Genomic DNA, 24,722 nt, shown 5'->3' on the forward strand with positions numbered 1-24,722 from the left:
ATAGTATTGTGTAGGCTAATGGGACTGAAGGATTAACCAATTTCAAATTAATCTTCATATATGTATTTATTTTACAGCTTAATAATGTGTTTGGAGAAACCCCAGGTTTCCTTCGAGCAGTAGTCAATAATTTCAGGTAAGGAATAAACAGTTTGTATCTCTTGACCGTGAGCAGTCAATTAACGTAATATATTTTAACCTCCTCCTAAAGGGGGTGTGAATAGAAACTAATCTGGTCTATTGTCATAGCTCTCAGAATGTGATATGAACTAAACTGGATATTATCAGGTGAATTTATCTCTTCTAGGAATGGATCCATTATCGCAAATTGCACCATAGAGTACGAAACCACGGCCACACCGCCTACTGAGGCCGAAGTGGTGACTGATTTGGCGGATGCTTTAGAAAACGGCACAGATTTAGGAAACGTCACACTTATTCGATCGTCCATCCGTTCTGGTGGTAAGTGTTATAAATCATGCTGCAATTTTCACAACGCAAGGGCTACATGATTGATTGTTGCAAAGACTGATGTACGTGGAGAGGGCAGGTGCAGAGGGATATGGACCAAACGCAGGCAGGTGGGACTAGAGCAGTGGTTCCCAACCTTTTTTAGTTCATGGCCCCCTTGGGATCTTTAATTTTTCTGTGCCCCCCCCCCCCCTGACATTATTAGTGGGGAAAAAAGTGTCCCCCTTCATTGAACATGGGACCCTTAAATCCCCAAAATATTTCTCTGGGTCCCCCCCCCCCCCTGAAATTTGCCATGGAAGGGGCCATATGGCCCCAGGTTGGGAATCACTGGACTAGAGTAAATGGGGCATGTTGGCCGGTATGGGTAAGTTGGGCCGAAGGGCCTGTTTCCACACTGTATCACTCTCTGACTAACTAGCAGGTTGAAGTTGGCTGATCAATGTTATTCGTAATGGTGAAAGGGTCCGAAATAAAGATTCCATCGAGGAAATTTCTCCCACATTCCCCCTTAATGCTAATAATGTTCTCACCCTGTGAATGAATTAAAAAAAACTTGCATTGTAATACGTTTAAGAAAGAACTGCAAATGCTGGTAAAATCAAAGGTAGACACAAAATGCTGGAGTAACTCAGCGGGTGAGGCAGCATCTGTGGAGAGAAGGAATTGGCAACGTTTCGGGTCGAGACCCTTCTATTTTTGATGTTCTATTATAGTGAGTCACAGGGTGATGGAGAGATTTAGTGCAGCCCACAGGCCCTTCGGCCCACCGAGTCCATGCTGACCAGCGACCACCCGCTCACACTAGCTCGATGGAGGGAGAGGGAAAGCAAGGGCTACTTGAAGTTGGAGAAGTCAATGTTCATACCGCTGTGGTGTAAGCTGCACAAGCGAAATATGAGATGCTGTTCCTCCAGTTTGCGCTGGGATGGAGGAGGCCCAGGACAGAAAGGCCAGTGTGGCAATGGGTGGGGGAGTTAAAGTGCTTTGTCGGAATGGCGTCCAAAAGATAAATATCAGAATAATGAACAAATTTAACATGACAAAATGGAGGGAATGCTGTCCATAGATTCCCTGGGGGATAGGAACACAGTGGGTCAGGCTCAGTAGGCAGGCATCATTATATATATATATATGTATACGATATTAGAATATACATAAAAATATAATGATATGATATTAAGCTGATTTACTAGATATTTATTTATCTACTTTATCTTCTCCAGATACCACTTTGAACGATTTGACATCTACAACTACAGGTGTAACTGAATCACCAACTACACCTGAACCAACAACTACAGGTACAACTGAATCACCAACTACACCTGAAACAACAACTACAGGTACAACTGAATCACCAACTACACCTGGGCCAACAACTACAGGTACAACTGAATCACCAACTACACCTGAACCAACAACTACAGGTACAACTGAATCACCAACTACACCTGAACCAACAACTACAGGTACAACTGAATCACCAACTACACCTGAACCAACAACTACAGGTACAACTGAATCACCAACTACACCTGAACCAACAACTACAGGTACAACTGAATCACCAACTACACCTGAACCAACAACTACAGGTACAACTGAATCACCAACTACACCTGAACCAACAACTACAGGTACAACTGAATCACCAACTACACCTGAACCAACAACTACAGGTACAACTGAATCACCAACTACACCTGAACCAACAACTACAGGTACAACTGAATCACCAACTACACCTGAACCAACAACTACAGGTACAACCGAATCACCAACTACACCTGAACCAACAACTACAGGTACAACTGAATCACCAACTACACCTGAACCAACAACTACAGGTACAACTGAATCACCAACTACACCTGAACCAACAACTACAGGTACAACTGAATCACCAACTACACCTGAACCAACAACTACACCTGAACCAACAACTACAGGTACAACTGAATCACCAACTACACCTGAACCAACAACTACAGGTACAACAGAATCACCAACTACACCTGAACCAACAACTACAGGTACAACTGAATCACCAACTACACCTGAAACAACAACTACAGGTACAACTGAATCACCAACTACACCTGAACCAACAACTACAGGTACAACAGAATCACCAACTACACCTGAACCAACAACTACAGGTACAACTGAATCACCAACTACACCTGAACCAACAACTACAGGTACAACTGAATCACCAACTACACCTGAACCAACAACTACAGGTACAACTGAATCACCAACTACACCTGAACCAACAACTACAGGTACAACTGAATCACCAACTACACCTGAACCAACAACTACAGGTACAACTGAATCACCAACTACACCTGAACCAACAACTACAGGTACAACTGAATCACCAACTACACCTGAACCAACAACTACAGGTACAACTGAATCACCAACTACACCTGAACCAACAACTACAGTAACTCAATCACCAACTACACCTGAACCAACAACTACAGGTACAACTGAATCACCAACTACACCTGAAACAACAACTACAGGTACAACTGAATCACCAACTACACCTGAAACAACAACTACAGGTACAACAGAATCACCAACTACACCTGAAACAACAACAACTGTTACAACTGAATCACCAACTACACCTGAACCAACAACTACAGGTGTAACTGAATCACCAACTACACCTGAAACAACAACCACAGGTACAACAGAATCACCGACTACACCTGAAACAACAACAACTGTTACAACAGAATCAACAACTACACCTGAACCAACAACTACAGGTACAACAGAATCAACAACTACACCTGGACCAACAACTACAGGTGTAACTGAATCACCAACTACACCTGAACCAACAACAACTGTTACAACAGAATCACCAACTACACCTGAACCAACAACTGTTACAACTGAATCACCAACTACACCTGAACCAACAACAACTGTTACAACAGAATCACCAACTACACCTGGACCAACAACCTCCAGTACGACTGAATCAACTACAACCACCCAAACTCCGGGGGTAGTTAATGTCCCGCTCTCTTTCAGTATTGATCGTGAATTTAATCCAAGTTTAAGTGTTCGAAGTTCTCCCGAATTCCAATCCTTGTCTACCGATATTATTAGAGGGGTAAGTTCCCTTATTCTCTGTTGATCTATTTATTAATATCTCGTTGATCCTATTTCTTTTTATGAAATGATACGTTAGAACTAGTGATGGGGGATTTCAATAGACTGGGAAAATCAGGTTGGGTCAGGACCCCAAGAAAGAGAGTTTGTAGAATGCCTCCGAGATGGATTCTTAGAGCAGCTTGTAATGGAGCCTACCAGAGAAAAGGCAATTCTGGATTTAGTGTTGTCCATTGAACCAGATTTGATAATAGAACTAGAGGTAAAGGAACCGCTTGGAGGTAGTGGTCATAATATGATTAGTTTTAATCTGCAATTTGAGAAGGAAAAAGTTAAATCGGAAGTGTCTGTGATGCAGTTGAACAAAGGGGACTATGAAGGCATGAGAGGGGAGCTGGCCAAGGTAGACTGGAAAGGGATCCTAGCAGGAATGACGGTGGAACAGCAATGGCAGGAATTTCTGGGCATAATTCCGGAAGACGCAGGATCATTTCATTCCAAAAAGGAAGAAAGATTCTAAGGGGAGTAGGAGGCAACCGTGGCTGACAAGAGAAGTTAGAGATAGAATAAAACGAAAAGAAAAGATGTCTAACACAGCAAAGAGTAGCCGGAAGCCAGAGGATTGGGAAACTTTCATAGGGCAACAGAAGGAAACAAAACGGGCAATACGGGCTGAAAAGATGAAGTACGAGGGGAAGCTGGCCAGGAATATAAAGAAGGACAGTAAAAGCTTCTTTAGATATGTTAAGGGGAAAAGAGTAGCAAAGTCAAATGTGGGTCCCATGTAGGCTGACTCGGGTGAAATTATTATGGGGAACAAGGAAATGGCAGAGGAGTTGAACAGGGACTTCGGATGTGTCTTCACTAAGGAACGCACAAACAATCTCCCAGAAGTACTGGAGGACAGCGGATCTAAGGGAGTAGAGGAACTGAATGAAATTTTCATTAGGCGTGAAATAGTATTGTGTAGGCTAATGGGACTGAAGGATTAACCAATTTCAAATTAATCTTCATATATGTATTTATTTTACAGCTTAATAATGTGTTTGGAGAAACCCCAGGTTTCCTTCGAGCAGTTGTCAATAATTTCAGGTAAGGAATAAACAGTTTGTATCTCTTGACCGTGAGCAGTCAATTAACGTAATATATTTTAACCTCCTCCTAAAGGGGGTGTGAATAGAAACTAATCTGGTCTATTGTCATAGCTCTCAGAATGTGATATGAACTAAACTGGATATTATCAGGTGAATTTATCTCTTCTAGGAATGGATCCATTATCGCAAATTGCACCTTAGAGTACGAAAACACGGCCACACCGCCTACTGAGGCCGAAGTGGTGACTGATTTGGCGGATGCTTTAGAAAACGGCACAGATTTAGGAAACGTCACACTTATTCGATCGACCATCCGTTCTGGTGGTAAGTGTTATAAATCATGCTGCAGCTTTCACAACGCAAGAGCTACATGATTGATTGTTGCAAAGACTGATGTACGTGGAGAGGGCAGGTGCAGAGGGATATGGACCAAACGCAGGCAGGTGGGACTAGAGTAAATGGGGCATGTTGGCCGGTATGGGTAAGTTGGGCCGAAGGGCCTGTTTCCACACTGTATCACTCTCTGACTAACTAGCAGGTTGAAGTTGGCTGATCAATGTTATTCGTAATGGTGAAAGGGTCCGAAATAAAGATTCCATCGAGGAAATTTCTCCCACATTCCCCCTTAATGCTAATAATGTTCTCACCCTGTGAATGAATTTAAATAAACTTGCATTGTAATATGTTTAAGAAAGAACTGCAGATGCTGGTAAAATCAAAGGTAGTCACAAAATGCTGGAGTAACTCAGTGGGTGAGGCAGCATCTGTGGAGAGAAGGAATTGGCAACGTTTCGGGTTGAGACCCTTCTATTTTTGATGTTCTATTATTGTGAGTCACAGGGTGATGGAGAGATTTAGTGCAGCCCACAGGCCCTTTGGCCCACCGAGTCCATGCTGACCAGCGACCACCCGCTCACACTAGCTCGATGGAGGGAGAGGGAAAGCAAGGGCTACTTGAAGTTGGAGAAGTCAATGTTCATACCGCTGGGGTGTAAGCTGCCCAAGCGAAATACGAGATGCTGTTCCTCCAGTTTGCGCTGGGATGGAGGAGGCCCAGGACAGAAAGGCCAGTGTGGCAATGGGTGGGGGAGTTAAAGTGCTTTGTCGGAATGGCGTCCAAAAGATAAATATCAGAATAATGAACAAATTTAACACGACAAAATGGAGGGAATGCTGTCCATAGATTCCCTGGGGGATAGAAACACAGTGGGTCAGGCTCAGTAGGCAGGCATCATTATATATATATATATGTATACGATATTAGAATATACATAAAAATATAATGATATGATATTAAGCTGATTTACTAGATATTTATTTATCTATTTTATCTTCTCCAGATACCACTTTGAACGATTTGACATCTACAACTACAGGTGTAACTGAATCACCAACTACACCTGAACCAACAACTACAGGTACAACTGAATCACCAACTACACCTGAACCAACAACTACAGGTACAACTGAATCACCAACTACACCTGAAACAACAACTACAGGTACAACTGAATCACCAACTACACCTGAACCAACAACTACAGGTACAACTGAATCACCAACTACACCTGAACCAACAACTACAGGTACAACTGAATCACCAACTACACCTGAACCAACAACTACAGGTACAACTGAATCACCAACTACACCTGAACCAACAACTACAGGTACAACTGAATCACCAACTACACCTGAACCAACAACTACAGGTACAACAGAATCACCAACTACACCTGAACCAACAACTACAGGTACAACTGAATCACCAACTACACCTGAACCAACAACTACAGGTACAACTGAATCACCAACTACACCTGAACCAACAACTACAGGTACAACAGAATCACCAACTACACCTGAACCAACAACTACAGGTACAACTGAATCACCAACTACACCTGAACCAACAACTACAGGTACAACTGAATCACCAACTACACCTGAACCAACAACTACAGTTACAACTGAATCACCAACTACACCTGAACCAACAACTACAGGTACAACGGAATCACCAACTACACCTGAACCAACAACAACAGTTACAACTGAATCACCAACTACACCTGAACCAACAACTACAGGTACAACTGAATCACCAACTACACCTGAACCAACAACTACAGGTACAACTCAATCACCAACTACACCTGAACCAACAACTACAGGTGTAACTGAATCACCAACTACACCTGAACCAACAACTACAGGTACAACGGAATCACCAACTACACCTGAACCAACAACTACAGGTACAACTGAATCACCAACTACACCTGAACCAACAACTACAGGTACAACTGAATCACACCTGAACCAACAACTACAGGTACAACAGAATCACCAACTACACCTGAACCAACAACTACAGGTACAACTGAATCACCAACTACACCTGAACCAACAACTACAGGTACAACTGAATCACCAACTACACCTGAACCAACAACTACAGGTACAACTGAATCACCAACTACACCTGAAACAACAACTACAGGTACAACTGAATCACCAACTACACCTGAACCAACAACTACAGGTACAACAGAATCACCAACTACACCTGAACCAACAACTACAGGTACAACTGAATCACCAACTACACCTGAAACAACAACTACAGGTACAACTGAATCACCAACTACACCTGAACCAACAACTACAGGTACAACAGAATCACCAACTACACCTGAACCAACAACTACTGGTACAACAGAATCACCAACTACACCTGAACCAACAACTACAGGTACAACTGAATCACCAACTACACCTGAAACAACAACTACAGGTACAACTGAATCACCAACTACACCTGAACCAACAACTACAGGTGTAACTGAATCACCAACTACACCTGAACCAACAACTACAGGTGTAACTCAATCACCAACTACACCTGAACCAACAACTACAACCACACCAATAACAGGTGCAACTTCAATGACTTCTAATGCCACTGGTGCAGCTGTTGTAACCCCCAATGCTACTTCAACTGCTTCACCTCCACCAAGCACAACAGGCCCTACAACACAGTCGTCAACAATAGCTACAGCGTCAACATCCAGCACAACACAGGTAACAACCCCACCTGGACCAACAACTACAGGTACAACAGAATCACCAACTACACCTGAACCAACGACTACAGGTACAACTGAATCACCAACTACACCTGGACCAACAACTACAGGTACAACAGAATCACCAACTACACCTGAACCAACAACTACAGGTACAACTGAATCACCAACTACACCTGAACCAACAACTACAGGTACAACTGAATCACCAACTACACAACTGAATCACCAACTACACCTGAACCAACAACTACAGGTACAACTGAATCACCAACTACACCTGGACCAACAACTACAGGTACAACTGAATCAACAACTACACCTGGACCAACAACTACAGGTACAACTGAATCACCAACTACACCTGAACCAACAACTACAGGTACAACTGAATCACCAACTACACCTGAACCAACAACTACAGGTACAACTGAATCAACAACTACACCTGGACCACCAACTACAGGTACAACTGAATCACCAACTACACCTGAACCAACAACTACAGGTGTAACTGAATCACCAACTACACCTGAACCAACAACTACAGGTGTAACTGAATCACCAACTACACCTGAACCAACAACTACAGGTACAACTGAATCACCAACTACACCTGAACCAACAACTACAGGTACAACAGAATCACCAACTACACCTGAACCAACAACTACACGTGTAACTGAACCACCAACTACACCTGAACCAACAACTACAGGTACAACTGAATCACCAACTACACCTGAACCAACAACTACAGGTGTAACTGAACCACCAACACCGGGTGGAGCTAATGTCCCGCTCTCTTTCAGCACTGTTGGTAATTTTACAGCAAGTTTAAGAAATCGAAGTTCTCCCGCATTCCGATCCTTGTCTACAGATATTATTAGAGGGGTAAGTTCCCTTATTCTCTGTTGATCTATTTATTAATCTCTCGTTGATCCTATTTCTTTTTATGAAATTATACGTTAGAACTGGTGATGGGGGATTTCAATATGCAGGTAGACTGGGAAAATCAGGTTGGTTCAGGACCCCAAGAAAGAGAGTTTGTAGAATGCCTCCGAGATGGATTCTTAGAGCAGCTTGTAATGGAGCCGACCAGAGAAAAGGCAATTCTGGATTTAGTGTTGTCCAATGAACCAGATTTGATAATAGAACTAGAGGTAAAGGAACCGCTTGGAGGTAGTGGTCATAATATGATTAGTTTTAATTTGCAATTTGAGAAGGAAACGGTTAAATTGGAAGTGTCTGTGATGCAGTTGAACAAAGGGGACTATGAAGGCATGAGAGGGGAGCTGGCCAAGGTAGACTGGAAAGGGATCCATGCAGGAATGACGGTGGAACAGCATTGGCAGGAATTTCTGGGCATAATTCGGGTAGTTTCATTCCAAAAAGGAAGAAAGATTCCAAGGGGAGTAGGAGGCAACCGTGGCTGACAAGAGAAGTTAGAGATAGAATAAAACAAAAAGAAAAGATGTCTAACACAGCAAAGAGTAACCGGAAGCCAGAGGATTGGGAAACTTTCATAGGGCAACAGAAGGAAACAAAACGGGCAATACGGGCTGAAAAGATGAAGTACGAGGGGAAGCTGGCCAGGAATATAAAGAAGGACAGTAAAAGCTTCTTTAGATATGTTAAGGGGAAAAGAGTAACAAAGTCAAATGTGGGTCCCATGGAGGCTGACACGGGTGAAATTATTATGGGGAACAAGGAAATGGCAGAGGAGTTGAACAGGGACTTCGGATGTGTCTTCACTAAGGAAGACACAAACAATCTCCCAGAAGTACTGGAGGACAGAGGATCTAAGGGAGTAGAGGAACTGAATGAAATTTTCATTAGGCGTGAAATAGTATTGTGTAGGCTAATGGGACTGAAGGATGATAAATCCCCTGGGCCTGATGGCCTGCATCCCAGGGTCCTCAGGGAGGTGGCTCTAGAAATAGTGGATGCATTGGTGATCATTTTCCCATGTTCAATAGATTCGGGATCCTATTACCATAATTCTCCGAGTTCGAATCAGGGGGAAATTGGGAGAATTCTTGAATTAGCTCTTACAGTGGGAGCTAATTAACCAGTCAGCAGAAAGGCAATACATGATGGTCGGTGATATGGCCACTCAAAATGTTAGTGTGGTTAACATTTCATAGTTTTGTTGTTTATTTATTGAACGATTTCAAATTAATCTTCATATATGTATTTATTTTACAGCTTAATAATGTGTTTCGAGAAACCCCAAATTTCCGTCGAGCATCTGTCAATAGTTTCAGGTAAGGAATAAACAGTTTGTATCTCTTGACCGTGAGCAGTCAATTAACGTAATATATTTTAACCTCCTCCTAAAGGGGTGCGAATAGGAAATAATCTGGTCCACTGCATGGAACCGACTAATGGCTGGAGTCCTGCCGTTAGAACACAGAGGTTGATAAGAGAAAATATGCCCCTGAACAGAGTACAACACAGGAACAGGACTTTCAGTCTGAAGAAGGTTCTCGACCCGAAACGTCACCCACTCCTTCTCTCCAGAGATGCTGCCTGTCCCAGCTTTCTGTGTCTATCTTGGGTTTATGTTCCTTCCTACACACTGGCACAGGCCATTTTGCCCAAGATGTTGTGTATCCTGCTCTGGTATTTTATTTAATTCACATGTTTAATGGATAATGTTTTATTATTAATGTTTAATGTTTTATGTGTCTTTCCTAACTGTTGTGACTTGTGGGCGGAGCACCAAGGCAAATTCCTTGTATGTGAATACTTGGCCAATAAACCTATTCATTCATTCATCCAAATTACCTCCACATGGTATCTATTCATCTATTCCCAGCCTGTACATGTCTCTGTCTTAATGCCTCTAACATTGCTGTACTTCCACCACCACCCATGTAGTATGTTCTAGGCACCCACCACTCTCTCTGTAAAAATCCTGCCTCTCATATCTGCTTTAAACTCCACCCCCCTTCTCATCTTAAAGCTCTTCCCTCTTGTATTTGTCATTACTGGGGGAAAATATATATTGTCGACCCTATCTACGCCTTTCAGCATTTTATAAACAGGAAGCTGGAGTAACATGCTCCCAATGTTGGGCGAGTCCAGAACCAGGGGCCACACACAGTCTTAGAATAAAGGGGAGGTCATTTAAGACTGAGGTGAGAAAAAAACTTTTTCACCCAGAGAGTTGTGAATTTGTGGAATTCCCTGCCACAGAGGGCAGTGGAGGCCAAGTCACTGGATGGATTTAAGAGAGAGTTAGATAGAGCTCTAGGGGCTAGTGGAGTCAAGGGATATGGGAGAAGGCAGGCACGGGTTATTGGTAGGGGACGATCAGCCATGATCACAATGAATGGCGGTGCTGGCTCGAAGGGTCGAACCTCCTGCACCTATTTTCTATGTTTCTATGTGTCCTTTGAACTTTTGGCTTAAGATGGTTCTGGATCTGGATTTAGAAACAAGGAACTGCAGATGCTGGTTAATACATAAAAGCGTACAAAGTGCTGGAGTAACTCAACAGCATCTCTGGAGAACATTGATGGGTGATGTTTTGGGATGAGACCCTTCTACAGACTAAAGAAGAGTCTCGACCAGAAACATCACCCATCTCGTTTTCTCCACCTTTACTCCAGCATTTTGTGTCTATCTTAGGGAAGGTTTAGAGGGATATGGACCCAATGCTGGCAAATGTGACTAGCCTAATTGGCCATCTTGGTCAGCATAGGCGGGTTGGGCCGAAGGGCCTGTTTCTGTGCTGTATGTCTATGGCCATCTATTACTAGTTCAATACTTGTTCCAAACTCCTGTCTAAACATAGCTCTCAATATGTGATGTGAAATAAAGTGGATATTGCAGCTCATGTTTTACCAGGTGAATTTGTCTCTTCTAGGAGAGGATCCATTATCGCAGATTGCAACCTAGCGTTTGAAAACAACACTATCCCGCCCACTGAGTCCGAAGTGGTGAGACAATTGCTGAATAATTTAGACAACGGCACAGAGTTAGGAAATGTTACACTTTTTCCAAGAACCATCCGTTCTGGTGGTAAGTGTTATAAATCATGCTGCAGCTTTCACAACGCAAGAGCTACATGATTGATTGTTGCAAAGACTGATGTACGTGGTGAGGGCAGGTGCAGAGGGATATGGACCAAACGCAGGCAGGTGGGACTAGAATAAATGGGGCATGTTGGCCGGTGTGGGCAAGTTGGGCCGAAGGGCCTGTTTCCACACTGTATCACTCTCTGACTAACTAGCAGGTTGAAGTTGGCTGATCAATGTTATTCGTAATGGGGAAAGGGTCCGAAATAAAGATTCCATCGAGGAAATTTCTCCCACATTCCCCCTTAATGCTAATAATGTTCTCACCCTGTGAATGAATTAAAAATATCTTGCATTGTAATATGTTTAAGAAAGAACTGCAGATGCTGGTAAAATCAAAGGTAGACACAAAATGCTGGAGAAACTCAGCGGGTGAGGCAGCATCTGTGGAGAGAAGGAATTGGCAACGTTTCGGGTTGAGACACTTCTATTTTTGATGTTCTATTATAGTGAGTCACAGGGTGATGGAGAGATTTAGTGCAGCCCACAGGCCCTTCGGCCCACCGAGTCCATGCTGACCAGCGACCACCCGCTCACACTAGCTCTATGGAGGGAGAGGGAAAGCAAGGGCTACTTGAAGTTGGAGAAGTCAATGTTCATACTGCTGGGGTGTAAGCTGCCCAAGCGAAATATGAGATGCTGTTCCTCCAGTTTGCGCTGGGATGGAGGAGGCCCAGGACAGAAAGGCCAGTGTGGCAATGGGTGGGGGAGTTAAAGTGCTTCGTCGGAATGGCGTCCAAAAGATAAATATCAGAATAATGAACAAATTTAACACGACAAAATGGAGGGAATGCTGTCCATCGATTCCCTGGGGGATAGAAACACAGTGGGTCAGGCTCAGTAGTCGGAAGACATAATAATATATATATACGATATTAGAATATACATAAAAATATAATGATATTAAGTTGCTTTACTAGATATTTATTTATTTATCTATTTTTTCCTTCTCCAGCTACCACTGTGAACAATTTGGAGCCTATTTCTTTGACTATTTCCTATGTGATAGAAGATAGGGCTTTCACCACCGACCTCAGCAACATGGGTTCCACTGCGTTTGGAGATCTCAGCTCTTCAGTGATTAATTGGGTAAGTCGCAGTGCACCGCGCGTACATGTCTGTCTACTTTGTCAAATGCAGGTTCACGCAACTGAGACCAAGTGTAACGTTTATAACACTCACCCTTTTTGTTTCTTTTCACCAAACAGCTTAATCCAGTGTTGACCTCTGTGTTGCTTCCAAGTACCATGTCCAATTATACTGTCATGTTTAGGTAAGTCTTCTGAACCCTGACCCTTGTGCATGGGGAGGGGAGGGGTGTAGGGGAGGGGGAGGTAGGGGGGTTAGTCTCACCGTAATGTCACAGTGCTGCCTCTTGAGCAATACCATCGAACACCACCGAACAGGATCAGGCCCTTCAGCCCACAAAGCCCGTGCCGTCCATGGTGCCAAGTTAAACTAATCTCCTGTGATCCTCATCCCACCATTCCCTGCACATCCGCATGTGTATCTAAGAAGGGTGTCAACCCAAAACGTCACCTATTCTTTCTCTCCAGAGATGCTGCCTGTCCCGCTGGGTTACTCCAGCATTTTGTGTCTATCCTCTAGACCTTGACTTTTCCACCCTGGGAAAAAGGTTCTGACTATCTACCCCGTCTACGCCTCTCATAATGTTTATATACTTTCTTCAGATACCCCCCCCCCCCCCCCCACTCAACCTCTGGTACTGGGAAAAATAGACAATAGACAACAGGTGCAGGAGTAGACCATTCGGCCCTTCGAGCCAGCACCGCCATTCAATGTGATCATGGCTGATCATCCCCAATCAGTACCCCGTTCCTGCCTTCTCCCCATATCCCCTGGCTCCGCTATTTTTAAGAGCCCTATCTAGCTCTCTCTTGAAAGCATCCAGAGAACCGGCCTCCACCGCCCTCTGAGGTAGAGAATTCCACAGACTCACCACTCTCTGTGAGAAAAAGTGTTTCCTTGTCTTCGTTCTAAATGGCTCACTCCTTAATCTTAAACTGTGTGTGGCCCCTGGTTCTGGACTCCCCCAACATCGGGAACATGTTTCTTGCCTCTAGTGTGTCCAAGCCCTTAACAATCTTATATGTTTCAAATAATCCAGGTTTGTTCAAAATCTCCTTATGGTTAATAGCATTCAATTCAGGGAGCAGTCTGTAAAACCTGCTCAAAGCCTCCATATCCTTCCTGTAATGGGGGATCTGGAGCTGCACCCCATACTCCAGATAAAGATAGACCAAAGTCCTTTAAAGCTGCAACATGGCTTCTTAACTCTTAAACTCAATACCCTGTCTATATCTAGGACAGAGATAGATAGATTCTTGAGTAGTACGGGTGTCGGGGGTTACGGGGAGAAGGCTGGAGAATGGGATCCAGAGGCAGAGATACTTCAGCCATGATTGGATAGCAGAGATTAGACTTGATGGGCTGAATGGCCTAATTCTGCTGCTATCACTTAGCGCCTTATGATACAAGAATGTCAGCGGAAAGTCAATGATTCGGCTCTTGTGTCAAACGTCTGAATTGTGTGGCTGTGTTTATTTTTGTAGCAATGATTCAACAATGGTGCAAGTATCTACAAACGTGCAAATCAACACCACCGCCATTGCGAATCCGCAAATGCTGCTTATGTTACTCAGTCAAAATGTCAGTGACTCGGGCTTTGATATCGTCATCTCCAGTATTATCGTGAACGGTAAGCCCCCTGGTGAACAGCTGTTACCCTCGGCATATTATGCTTCTAGGTTTCCTGGTCCTCTAAAAACATTCCAAAACGGAACTTAAACCGGAGGTAAGTGGAGGGTGGACTTAAGCAAAGAAGGGTTCTTGGAGATGAGGAGCTGACTTAAATGTAGTTGCGTCTGGTTGGGTAACTATGGTAGGGTGGAGACTATGAAGACTCAATGTCCCGCCTTGTGTAAATAAATGGATCAATAGTCAATGATAAACCAGCACCTGCAGTTCCATCCAACACAATGGTCACATGGTTGCATGGAATTCACTAAAGTGTTGCCATATCTATGCACAATACCTGATTCATTTCATGTGATATGAGCAGTATTAGGCCATTCGGCCCATCAAGTCTACTTCGCCATTCAATCATCTCTCCCTCCTAACCCCATTCTCCTGCCTTCTCCCCATAACCCCTGTCACCAGTACTAATGAGTTGTAAAGTGTACGGAACAAGTTCCGCATGCAAGAGGCCCCAGGTTTTGGTGGCATTTCCAAAGTCCAGTCCATGGTCTAGGTCTCCCGGAGCGGTGGCCGATCTAGGGGAGCCCCAGGCTTCTGCAGGGCCTCCAGTCTTCGTCTGGATCGACCAGCGTTCTGGCCTCCCGCAGCCGACCTTGGGAACGCGGAAGGCCAGACCCCGGGTCAGTCTCCCACCGGCCTCGCTCCTCACGTCCATCATCGCTGCCTCTCTCCTCTCTGGTCTCTGGCCTTTGGGGGATGAGCAGGGACAGGCTTGACTGCTTCCCCGCACAGCACAAGGCCCGCTGGGTCCTTGATTGTTCCCGCTTCGCCCAACAGTCCGGGCAAAGAGCTGTATCGGGAAATTCACCAGGATGTTGTGAATCTGTGGAATTCTCTGCCACAGAAGGCAGCGGAGGCCAATTCACCGGATGTTTTCAAGAGAGAGTTAGCTCTTAGGGCTGAAGGAATCAAAGGATATGGTGAGAAAGCAGGAACGGGGTACTGATTTAGGATGTTCGGCCATGATCATGTTGAATGGCAGTGCAGGCTCGAGGGCCGAATGGCCTCCTCCTGCACCTATTTTCTATGTTTCTATGATATGGGCCAAAGGTCTAGTGTAGATGGGGCATGTTGGTCGGCGTGGGCAAGTTGGGCCGAGGGGCCTGTTTCTGTGTCGTGTTACTCTGTGATGGACGTGTGGACTTGACACTTGACTTCTGAAGAAGGGTCTCGGCCCATTCCTTGTCTCCAGAGACGCTGCCTGTCCCGCTGAGCAACTCTGGCTTCTTGTGTGTACCTTCAGTGTGGCCTTGACATCTTGTTGTTCCTCCTCCCACAGGTATGAGCCTTGTCACTGACAGATTCCCACTGCAACTTCGCTTCACCAATCTAAACTTCACAACCGACCTCGACATGAGAGGAACCAACAGGTTCAGAAACCTCAGCGCCACCATAACAGAAGTGGTATGTACTCCATTTGGACCGAGGTGCTGTGTGAAGATACAGCTAACTTTCTAGAGCTGTGAGATATTTTATGAATGATGTTTCTGGTTGTGGTTTGGCGCTAAGCTTATTTAAGATGGTTTATTGCACGTCCAATTCTGCGAGGTGAGAACTATCACAAAAACGTGGAATTCTTCTTCTAATTGAGTCCACACACAGGGTTAGAGGTTGATCTGCACAAATTTCTCTGCATCTGCACACAATGGTGTCTATCTTGTCGTTTCTTGTGCGTGGCAGTGGACACACGATCAACGTGAATGCTCTTCCCTTGACCCCAACGTGGATATATTCCTCTCCCCCTCCCCCCGCTCCCCATGAAACCTGGCTGGCGTTGCACCAACCCCCCCCCCCCCACAAATGTACCACAATGGACACACAATTTACAACCCCCTCGTTTAACAATTCGCAAGGTCTTTATCCTTTTAGACTCACACCGGTCTTTTCACCTCTGGTATTTATCTAACAATCTGCCTGTCAGGTAGCCTCACCTGAGTTCACCTATGATTGGCCATTCCTCTGTCATCCAGCTCCTACCCCCTCTCTACCCCAGCTTTCTTCCCCCCCCCCCCCCCCCCCCCCCCCCCCACCCCCACAATCGGTCTGAAGAAGGGTCCTGACTCAAAACGTCACCTATCCATGTTCTCCAGAGACGCTGCCTGACCTGCTGAGTTACTCCAGCACTCTGTGAAACGTCACCTATCCATGTTCGCCAGAGATGCTGCCTGACCCGCTGAGCTACTCCAGCACCCTGTGAAACGTCAACTATCCATGTTCTCCAGAGACGCTGCCTGACCCGCTGAGTTATGGTGCAGCACTCTATGGAAACGTCACCTATCCACGTTTCGGGCCGAAATGCTGCCTGGAACCCGCTGAGTTTGGGGCCGAAAGCATCTACGGGTTTCGAAGGAAATAGGCTAACGTTTCGGGCTGAAATCCAGCACTCTGGAAAACGTCACCTATCCGTTCTTTTGGGCCGAAACCCTTACGGTTTCGGCCCGAAACGTTGCCTATTTCCTTAGCTCCATAGATGCTGCCTGACCCGCTGAGTTACTCCAGCACTCTGTGAAACGTCACCTATCCATGTTCTCCATAGATGCTGCCTGACCTGCTGAGTTACTCCAGTACTTTGTGTTTTTCTTCGGTGTACACCAGCATCTGCAGTTGCTTGCGATCGCAGTAAAACGTCTACCCTTGGGCCACTGACAGGAGGTGATATTATAACCATTTTATTGGTGGATCCCATGTTATTTTCCTCCGTCTATTATTCTTAATGGGAGTCAAAAAGATTGTTGTTGTTGCCACCACTGTACTGGAACATGGATCAGTACTGCACAAGAACAGGCCCTTCAGCCCGTCATGTCTGTGCCGTACATGAGGCCAAGATCGACGAAACATGATGCATATCCCTCCATTCCCTGCATATTCACTCCTTTTTATGCCTGAAATGGTGATAGAATGGTGACCTTCTGTTGAATGTGAAGTACAAGACTGTTTTACTCGCTCACAGCTCCCCGCTTGTGTTAAAACATGTGCTTTTGTGTTCTAGGTGAACGATATCTTCAGAAATAATCCCAACTTCACCGATATCGTAGTTAATGGATTTGCGTAAGTACCACGCTCCTCCGTCACTCAATGAAAGTGTGGTTCAGGTGCTTAAGAAGGAAGTGCAGATGCTGGAAAAAATCGAAGGTAGATAAAAATGCTGGGGAAACTCAGTGGGTGAGGCAGCATCTATGAAACCTCAACTGCTGGAAGAAGGGTCTCGACACGAAACGTCACCCATTCCTTCTCTCCAGAGATGCTGCCCGTCCTGCTGAGTTACTCCAGCATTTTGTATCTGTCTTAACGGGTGTCGGAAGTTACGGGGAGAAGGCAGGAGAATGGGGTTAGGAGGGGGAGATAGATCAGCCACGATTGAATGGCTGAATAGACTTTGTTTTAAAAATATTTTATTTTATTAGAAGTAAGTACAATTGTATGGCACCAAAGTGCCTAATATATATTTTCATAATACATTTCATGTACAGCTTCTTATTTTTTTTTGGTATAATAAAGAACTACAAGAATAAGAAAAATAAATTAGATAGTAAAGGATAGAAAGGCGTGAGATATATAGTGTGTGGAAAAGAACTAATAAGAAGAATGAATGAAGAAAGTTGAAGAAAAGACAATAGGAAAAAGAGAATAATACAGAAAGCAGAGATCATAGTTTATAATCTTCACCATCCCTCGTCCAGTCCTGAAACAGTTAGCTTTTACAATTGTGTTGCACCATATGTAGTGATGAATTGGTCCGATTTATCTATTAGGAGGGCTGAATAGACTTGATGGGCTGAATGGCCTAATTCTGCTTCAAGCACCGATGACCTTCCTATCTCTGTTCACCACCGTTCCTTGTTATTTGGAAGATGAATTTTAATTGGCTTCCTAAAGCTTTTGTTCCTGTTATGGGTGGCCAGGTGTAGAGGGGACAAAATGTACCTGGATAGGTCAATATCCCAGGATGAATGGGGGGTTGGGAGAGAGGGGGTGTGTGCAAAGATGAGCTGGAGATAAGGGTTACACAGAAAAGCTGGAGAAACTCAGCGGGTGCAGCAGCATCTATGGAGCGAAGGAAATAGGCAACGTTTCGGGCCGAAACCCTTCTTCAGACTGATCAGGGGTGGGGGTGGGTGGGGACAAGAAAGGGAAAAGGAGGAGTAGCCGGAAGGCTGGAGGGGGGGAGGAGACAGCAGGGGAGCTGAGGAAGGGGAGGAGACAGCAAGGACTAACAGAATTGGGAGAAGTCGATGTTCATGCCCCCGGGGTGCAGACTCCCCAAACGGAATATGAGGTGCTGTTCCTCCAATTTCCGGTGCTGCTCGCTGTGGCCATGGAGGAGACCCAGGACAGAGAGGTCAGAGGCGGAGTGGGAGGGGGAGTTGAAGTGCTGAGCCACCGGGAGGTCAGCTAGGTTATTGCGGACCGAGCGGAGGTGTTCGGCGAAAGGATCGCCCAACCTCCGCTTGGTCTCACCGATATAGATCTGCTGACATCTAGAGCAGCGGACGCAATAGATGAGGTTGGAAGAGATGCAGGTAAACCTCTGTCGCACCTGGAACGATTGCTTGGGTCCCTGAAAGGAGTTGAGGGGGGAGGTAAAGGGACAACAGTTCCTCCAACTGAGCTGGAGATAACCTTTGAGGTTGGAGGTTTGTAAGAATAAGTATCGTCACCCAATGGGCCCGTCCCACTTACACGATTCGGCGACTCCCGGCACCTGTCATATGTTGTTGCAGGTCGGTGAAAATGTTCAGCATGTTGAAAATCCAGCGGCGACCAGAAAGACCTTTGGACGACTGAGGAGACGACTCACGACCGTACAGGCGACACGTCGCGGGGTGAAGCCTGTACGGTCGTAAGTAGTCGCCCAAAGAGTCGTACCTTGTTCTGGTCGCCGCTGGATTTTCAACATGTTGAAAATTTCCACAGATTCATCACGCTCTGATTAAAGAAATTCCTCCTCATCTCCTTCCAAAAGGAAGTCCTTTAATTCTAAGGCTGTGATCTTCGGTCCTAGACTCTCCCACTAATGGACATATCCTCTCCACATCCACTCTATCCAGGGCTTTCACTATTCTGTACGTTTTAATGAGGTCCACCCCTCATTCTTCTGAACTCCAGCAAGTACAGGCCCAGTGCCGACAAACACTTCATTGATTTAACGCTGAATATTAATTGATTTGTATTGATATTGAACAATTCGATGTCATGTCAACGCTTATTTTTGGTTCTGTTTCTATCGATGTAGGCGTGGGTCAGTTTTGAGCGACACAACTATCACCGCGGAAAGAGGCACTATAACACCAGCCGCTGCAGCCCAAGCACTGGCCAATAACGCTGATGCGTTTGCCAGGAGGGGTCTACGCTTGGATGCCAACGCCCTTACCAACACAAGTACGTTGCTATTCGTGCTATTGAGCAAGTGCAGCGTAGGTTCATTCCCAGGATGGCGGGACTGACAAATGATGAAATAATTTTTTTTCACACAGAGAGTGGTGAATCTCTGGAATTCTCTACCACAGAAGGCCAGTTCATTGGCTATATTTAAGAGGGAGTTAGATGTGGCCCTTGTGGCTAAATTGATCAGGGGGAATGGAGAAAAGGCAGGGATGGGATACTGAGTTGGATGATCAGCCATGATCATATTGAATGGCGGTGCAGGCTCGAAGGGCCCAATGGCCTACTCCTGCACCTATTTTCTATGTTTCTATGTTTCTAGAATGGATCAACTGGGCTTGTATTCACTGGAATTTCAAAGGATGAGATGGGATCTTATAGAAACATATAACATTCTTAAGGGATTGGACAGGTTAGATGCAGGAAAATATTCCCGGTGTTGGGGAAGTCCAGAACCAGGGGGTCACAGTTTAAGAATAAGGGGGCAGCCATTTAGGACTGAGATGGGGAAAAAACCTTTTCACCCAGAGAATTGTGAATCTGTGGAATTCTCCGCCACAGAAGGCAGTGGAGGCCGATTCATTGGATGTTTTTAAGTGGGAGTTAGATCTAGCTCTTGGGGCTAATGGAATCAAAGGATATATGGAAAAAGCAGGAACGGGGTACTGATTTTGGATGATCAGCTATGATCATATTGAATGGCAGTGCAGGCTCGAAGGGCCGAATGGCCTACTGCTACACCTATTGCCTATGTTTCTCAGTTTTTATGTTTCTATGGTATAATTCTTCAAAGAAGAAAACATCTCTGGCATGCGCTGTTTAAGCTGCAGGACTGTAGATCAACTAGCTGAATGGGTGTAACACACTTACTGCTTGCTCTGCCTACTTGTCCCGATTTTGAAACTGATGTATGAGATTGTTTGGACAGGAGAAACAATGGAAGTGGCTGAGAAGTCAAGCCACCTGTTTCTTTAATTCTCCTCCCTGCTCCTATTTGCTTGCCTTTTGACAAAAGCTCAGTTTAGTTTATTAAACATAGAAACATAGAAAATAGGTGCAGGAAGAGGCCATTCGGTCCTTCGAGCCTGCACCGCCATTCATTGTGATCATGGCTGATCGTCCCCAATCAATAACCCGTGCCTGCCTTCTCCCCATATCCCTTGACTCCACTAGCCCCTAGAACTCTCTCTTAACTCTCTCTTAAACCCATCCAGTGACTTGGCCTCCACTGCCCTCTGTGGCAGGGAATTCCATAAATTCACAACTCTCTGGGTGAAAAAGTTTTTTCTCATCTCAGTCATAAATGACCCCCCCCTTTATTCTATTGTCACGTGTAACGAGGTACAGTGAAAAGCTTCTGTTGCAGCGGAAATACAGTACATGATTACAATCGAACCGTCTGCAGTGTACAGATGCATGATAAGGGAATAACGTTTAGTGCAAGGTAAAGCCAGTGAAGTCCAATCAAAGATATAGTCCGAGGGTCACCAATGAGGTAGATAGTAGTTCAGGACTGCTCTCTGGTTGTGGTAGGATGGTCCAGTTGTCTGATAACAGCTGGGAAGAAACTCCTTGAATCTGGAGATGTGCGTTTGCATGCTCACACCCTCCAGAATCGGAGACAGTTTTTTATCAGGCAACTGGAAGCCGGAGATGAAAAACAACGGAAGATATTTCTCATTCTTTTGTCTCACAACTTGTCTTTTCATATCTGGCCTTTGTTTCACCTATCTGCCTATCAACTCCCCCCTCCCCCCCTTTGTCCTGACCATCCTCCCTTCCCCCCCCCCCCCCCCCCCGTAAAATCACTCTGAAGAAAGGTCCCCATCCAAAATAGCACGTATCCTCGTGATTTCCAGGGATACTGTGTGGAAACAGGCCCTTCGGCCCATCGGGTCCAGGCCGGCCAATGATCACCCGCCCGCACACTAGTTCTAGCCCACACCCCGGGGACAATTAACCTACAAACCCGCACGACTTTGGAGTGTGGGAGGAAACCGGAGCACCCGGAGAAAACCCACGCTGTCACGGGGAGAACGTGCAAACTCCGTACTGACAGCGCCCGTAGTCAGGATCGAACCTGGGTCTCTGGCGCTGCACCGCCGCGCCGCCCAAACTGTTGCTCCAGCACTTTGCGTCTTTTCTTTTTCCTTTGTAAACAAGCACCTGCTGTTCCTTTGCTTCTGTGCGCCTGCCAAATGCCTGACCTCGCGTTACATGAGATGTTTTGTGTCGTTAACAGCGACTACTGTGCCAACAACCACGACGGGAAGGACTACCGCGGTTACCATGACAACCCCGCCAATCATGCCAACCACGCCAATCATGCCAACCACGCCAACCACGCCCGGTCAGACGGTCAACCAGATTCCACCACAACCGTTCCCAAGTTTTGCTATTGCCATCATCGTCATGTGTATCCTTGCGCTCTTCGCCACGATCATCGCTATTGTCCTGGTGAGTTCACACGCCGGCCAACGGCCAAAACCGTAATCACCGCGCCTCTTTAATCATCAACTAAGCACCGTTTTTTTTTTTAATTAACAAAGATAATTTTAACCAACTACTCACAGAAATACAGTGCAAACTTACAAACAAACCCACTGCCATTATACAAAATCGAAGCAGTTATCCTTAAATATGAAATCACTCCCCCTCCTCATTGAGGACACATCCCACCCTCACCCCCCAGCGGTTCCGGAAATCCCCCAGGGCGCCCGTGGGCAGCACGTACCACCCGGGCGCTGACATAAACCCAGAGAACAAAGCACGGTGGCGCAGCGGTAGAGTTGCTGCCTCACAGCGCCAGAGACCCGCGCTGGGTTCGATCCTGGTTCTGCACGGAGTTTGTGACCCCATGGGTTTCTCCGGGTGCTGCAGCATCCACCCACACTCCAAAGATGTGCGGGTTTGGAGGTTAATTGGCCCTAGTGTGTAGGATAGTGCTAGTGTCCATGTTTATACGTGGGCAGCGCGGACTCGATGGCCCAAGAGCTTGTTTCCACGCTGCATCTCTAAAAATAAGGTCTTTAGACTATTTTGTTTATTGTCACGTGTACCGGGGTACTGTGAAAAGCTTCTGTTGCGTGCTAACCAGTCAGCGGAAAGACAATACATGATTACAATCGAGCCGTCCACAGTGTATAGATCCATGATAAAGTCGAGATAGACACTAAATGCTGGAGTAACTCAGTGGGACAGGCAGCAACTCTGGATGGAATGGGTGACGTTTCGGGTGGAGACCCTTCTTCAGACTGATGTCAGGGGAGAGGGAGATACATAGATAAGGAAGTGTAAGGTGTGAAAATAGGACAAAGGGGATGGAGATCAAGAGAGATGTAGAATAGATCAGTGTTCGCTGGGAGAAGGTGACAGCTAAGCAAACAGAGATAAAATGTAGTCGGAGATGGTCAGACAGGGAGGGGGGAGGGATGGAGAGAGAGAAACAGAGAGAAAGCAAGGCCTACATGAAGTTAGGGAAGTCAATGTTCATACCGCTGGGGTGTGAGCTGCCCAAGTGAAATATGAGGCGCTGTTCCTCCAATTTGTGCTGGGCCTCACTCTGACAGCGGAGGAGACCCAGGATAGAAAGGTCGGTGTTGGAATGGGAGGGGGAGTTGAAGTGTTTAGTAACCGGTATAGCAAATTTTGAAACAGGGCCAAACCTAGTTTAGAGTAAAAATAGAGAAACAAGAGAAAAGGGGAATGAGAGAACCTGGATAAAGTCTAATATGCCTCCTCTTGGGTTTTTTTCTGCAGTGTATTAAGAGCGGTTATTGGTCCAAAATGACAAATGCCTTCCAGTTGGAATCCCCTGATAATTTAGACTTGCGACTTCCAATGTTTGGGGTAAGTGCCATCCCTACACAACATGCTAGCGCCAGAATGACAAAGTGTCCGACTGTAACTAAAGCCGCCCGACAGTCCTTTGTACGTAAGAAGCACAGTGCCGCAGCGGGTAGAGCTGCTGCCTCACAGTTCCACAAACCTGTGTTCGATCCTGTCCTGCACTCCACAATTTTTCCAGTTCAGTTTAGTTTATTGTCACGTGAAAAGCTAACCAGTCAGCGGAGAGACAATACATGATTACAATTGTTCCGGTCACAGTTTACAGACACATGGTCAGGGAATAACGTTTAGTGTAAGGTAAAGCAGCAAAGTCCGATCAAGGATAGTCTGAGGGTCACCAACGAGGTAGATAGTAGACGATACACAATAGGTGCAGGAGTAGAGGCCATTTGGCCCTTCGAGACAGCACCGCCATTCAATGTGATCATGGCTGATCATCCCCAATCAGTACCCCGTTCCTGCCTTCTCCCTATATCCACTGACTCCGCTATTTTTAAGAGCCCTATCTAGCTCTCTCTTGAAAGCATCCAGAGAACCTGCCTCCACCGCCCTCTGATGCAGCGAATTCCACAGACTCACCACTCTCTGTGAGAAAAAGTGTTTCCTTGTCTCCGTTCTAAATGGCTTACTCCTTATTCTTAAACAGTGGCCCCTGGTTCTGGACTCCCCCAACATGTTTCCTGCCTCTAGCACGTCCAAGCCCTTAACAATCTTATATGTTTCAATGAGATATCCTCTCATCCTTCTAAACTCCAGAGTGTACAAGCCCAGCTGCTCCATAGTAGTTCAGCACTGCACACTGGTTCCTATTAAATCTTGCACTTGCAAGATCA

The 24,722-nt window shown here is 45.6% G+C and overlaps 2 protein-coding genes across 4 annotated transcripts in view; one reads left to right on the top strand and one right to left on the bottom strand.

The window, feature by feature from the left end:
• commd4 (COMM domain containing 4) overlaps window positions 1-24,722 on the bottom strand; it is a 126,333-nt gene that overhangs the window by 69,748 nt on the left and 31,863 nt on the right. The window lies entirely within an intron of this gene.
• LOC129713657 (mucin-2-like) overlaps window positions 1-24,722 on the top strand; it is a gene marked incomplete at its 5' end in the record, with an annotated part of 29,530 nt that overhangs the window by 1,525 nt on the left and 3,283 nt on the right. The window contains 13 exons of the mRNA XM_055662884.1: window positions 78-136; window positions 308-462; window positions 1,698-3,613; window positions 10,004-10,062; window positions 11,670-11,824; window positions 12,836-12,969; window positions 13,089-13,153; window positions 14,454-14,599; window positions 15,938-16,062; window positions 17,648-17,706; window positions 19,892-20,037; window positions 22,283-22,497; window positions 23,800-23,889. Coding sequence (XP_055518859.1) covers window positions 78-136; window positions 308-462; window positions 1,698-3,613; window positions 10,004-10,062; window positions 11,670-11,824; window positions 12,836-12,969; window positions 13,089-13,153; window positions 14,454-14,599; window positions 15,938-16,062; window positions 17,648-17,706; window positions 19,892-20,037; window positions 22,283-22,497; window positions 23,800-23,889 — 3,324 coding nt within the window. The remainder of the gene's footprint in view (window positions 1-77; window positions 137-307; window positions 463-1,697; window positions 3,614-10,003; window positions 10,063-11,669; window positions 11,825-12,835; window positions 12,970-13,088; window positions 13,154-14,453; window positions 14,600-15,937; window positions 16,063-17,647; window positions 17,707-19,891; window positions 20,038-22,282; window positions 22,498-23,799; window positions 23,890-24,722) is intronic.

This window comes from Leucoraja erinacea, chromosome 36, assembly GCF_028641065.1.
Source record: "Leucoraja erinacea ecotype New England chromosome 36, Leri_hhj_1, whole genome shotgun sequence".
In the NCBI taxonomy this organism is placed as follows: domain Eukaryota; kingdom Metazoa; phylum Chordata; class Chondrichthyes; order Rajiformes; family Rajidae; genus Leucoraja; species Leucoraja erinaceus.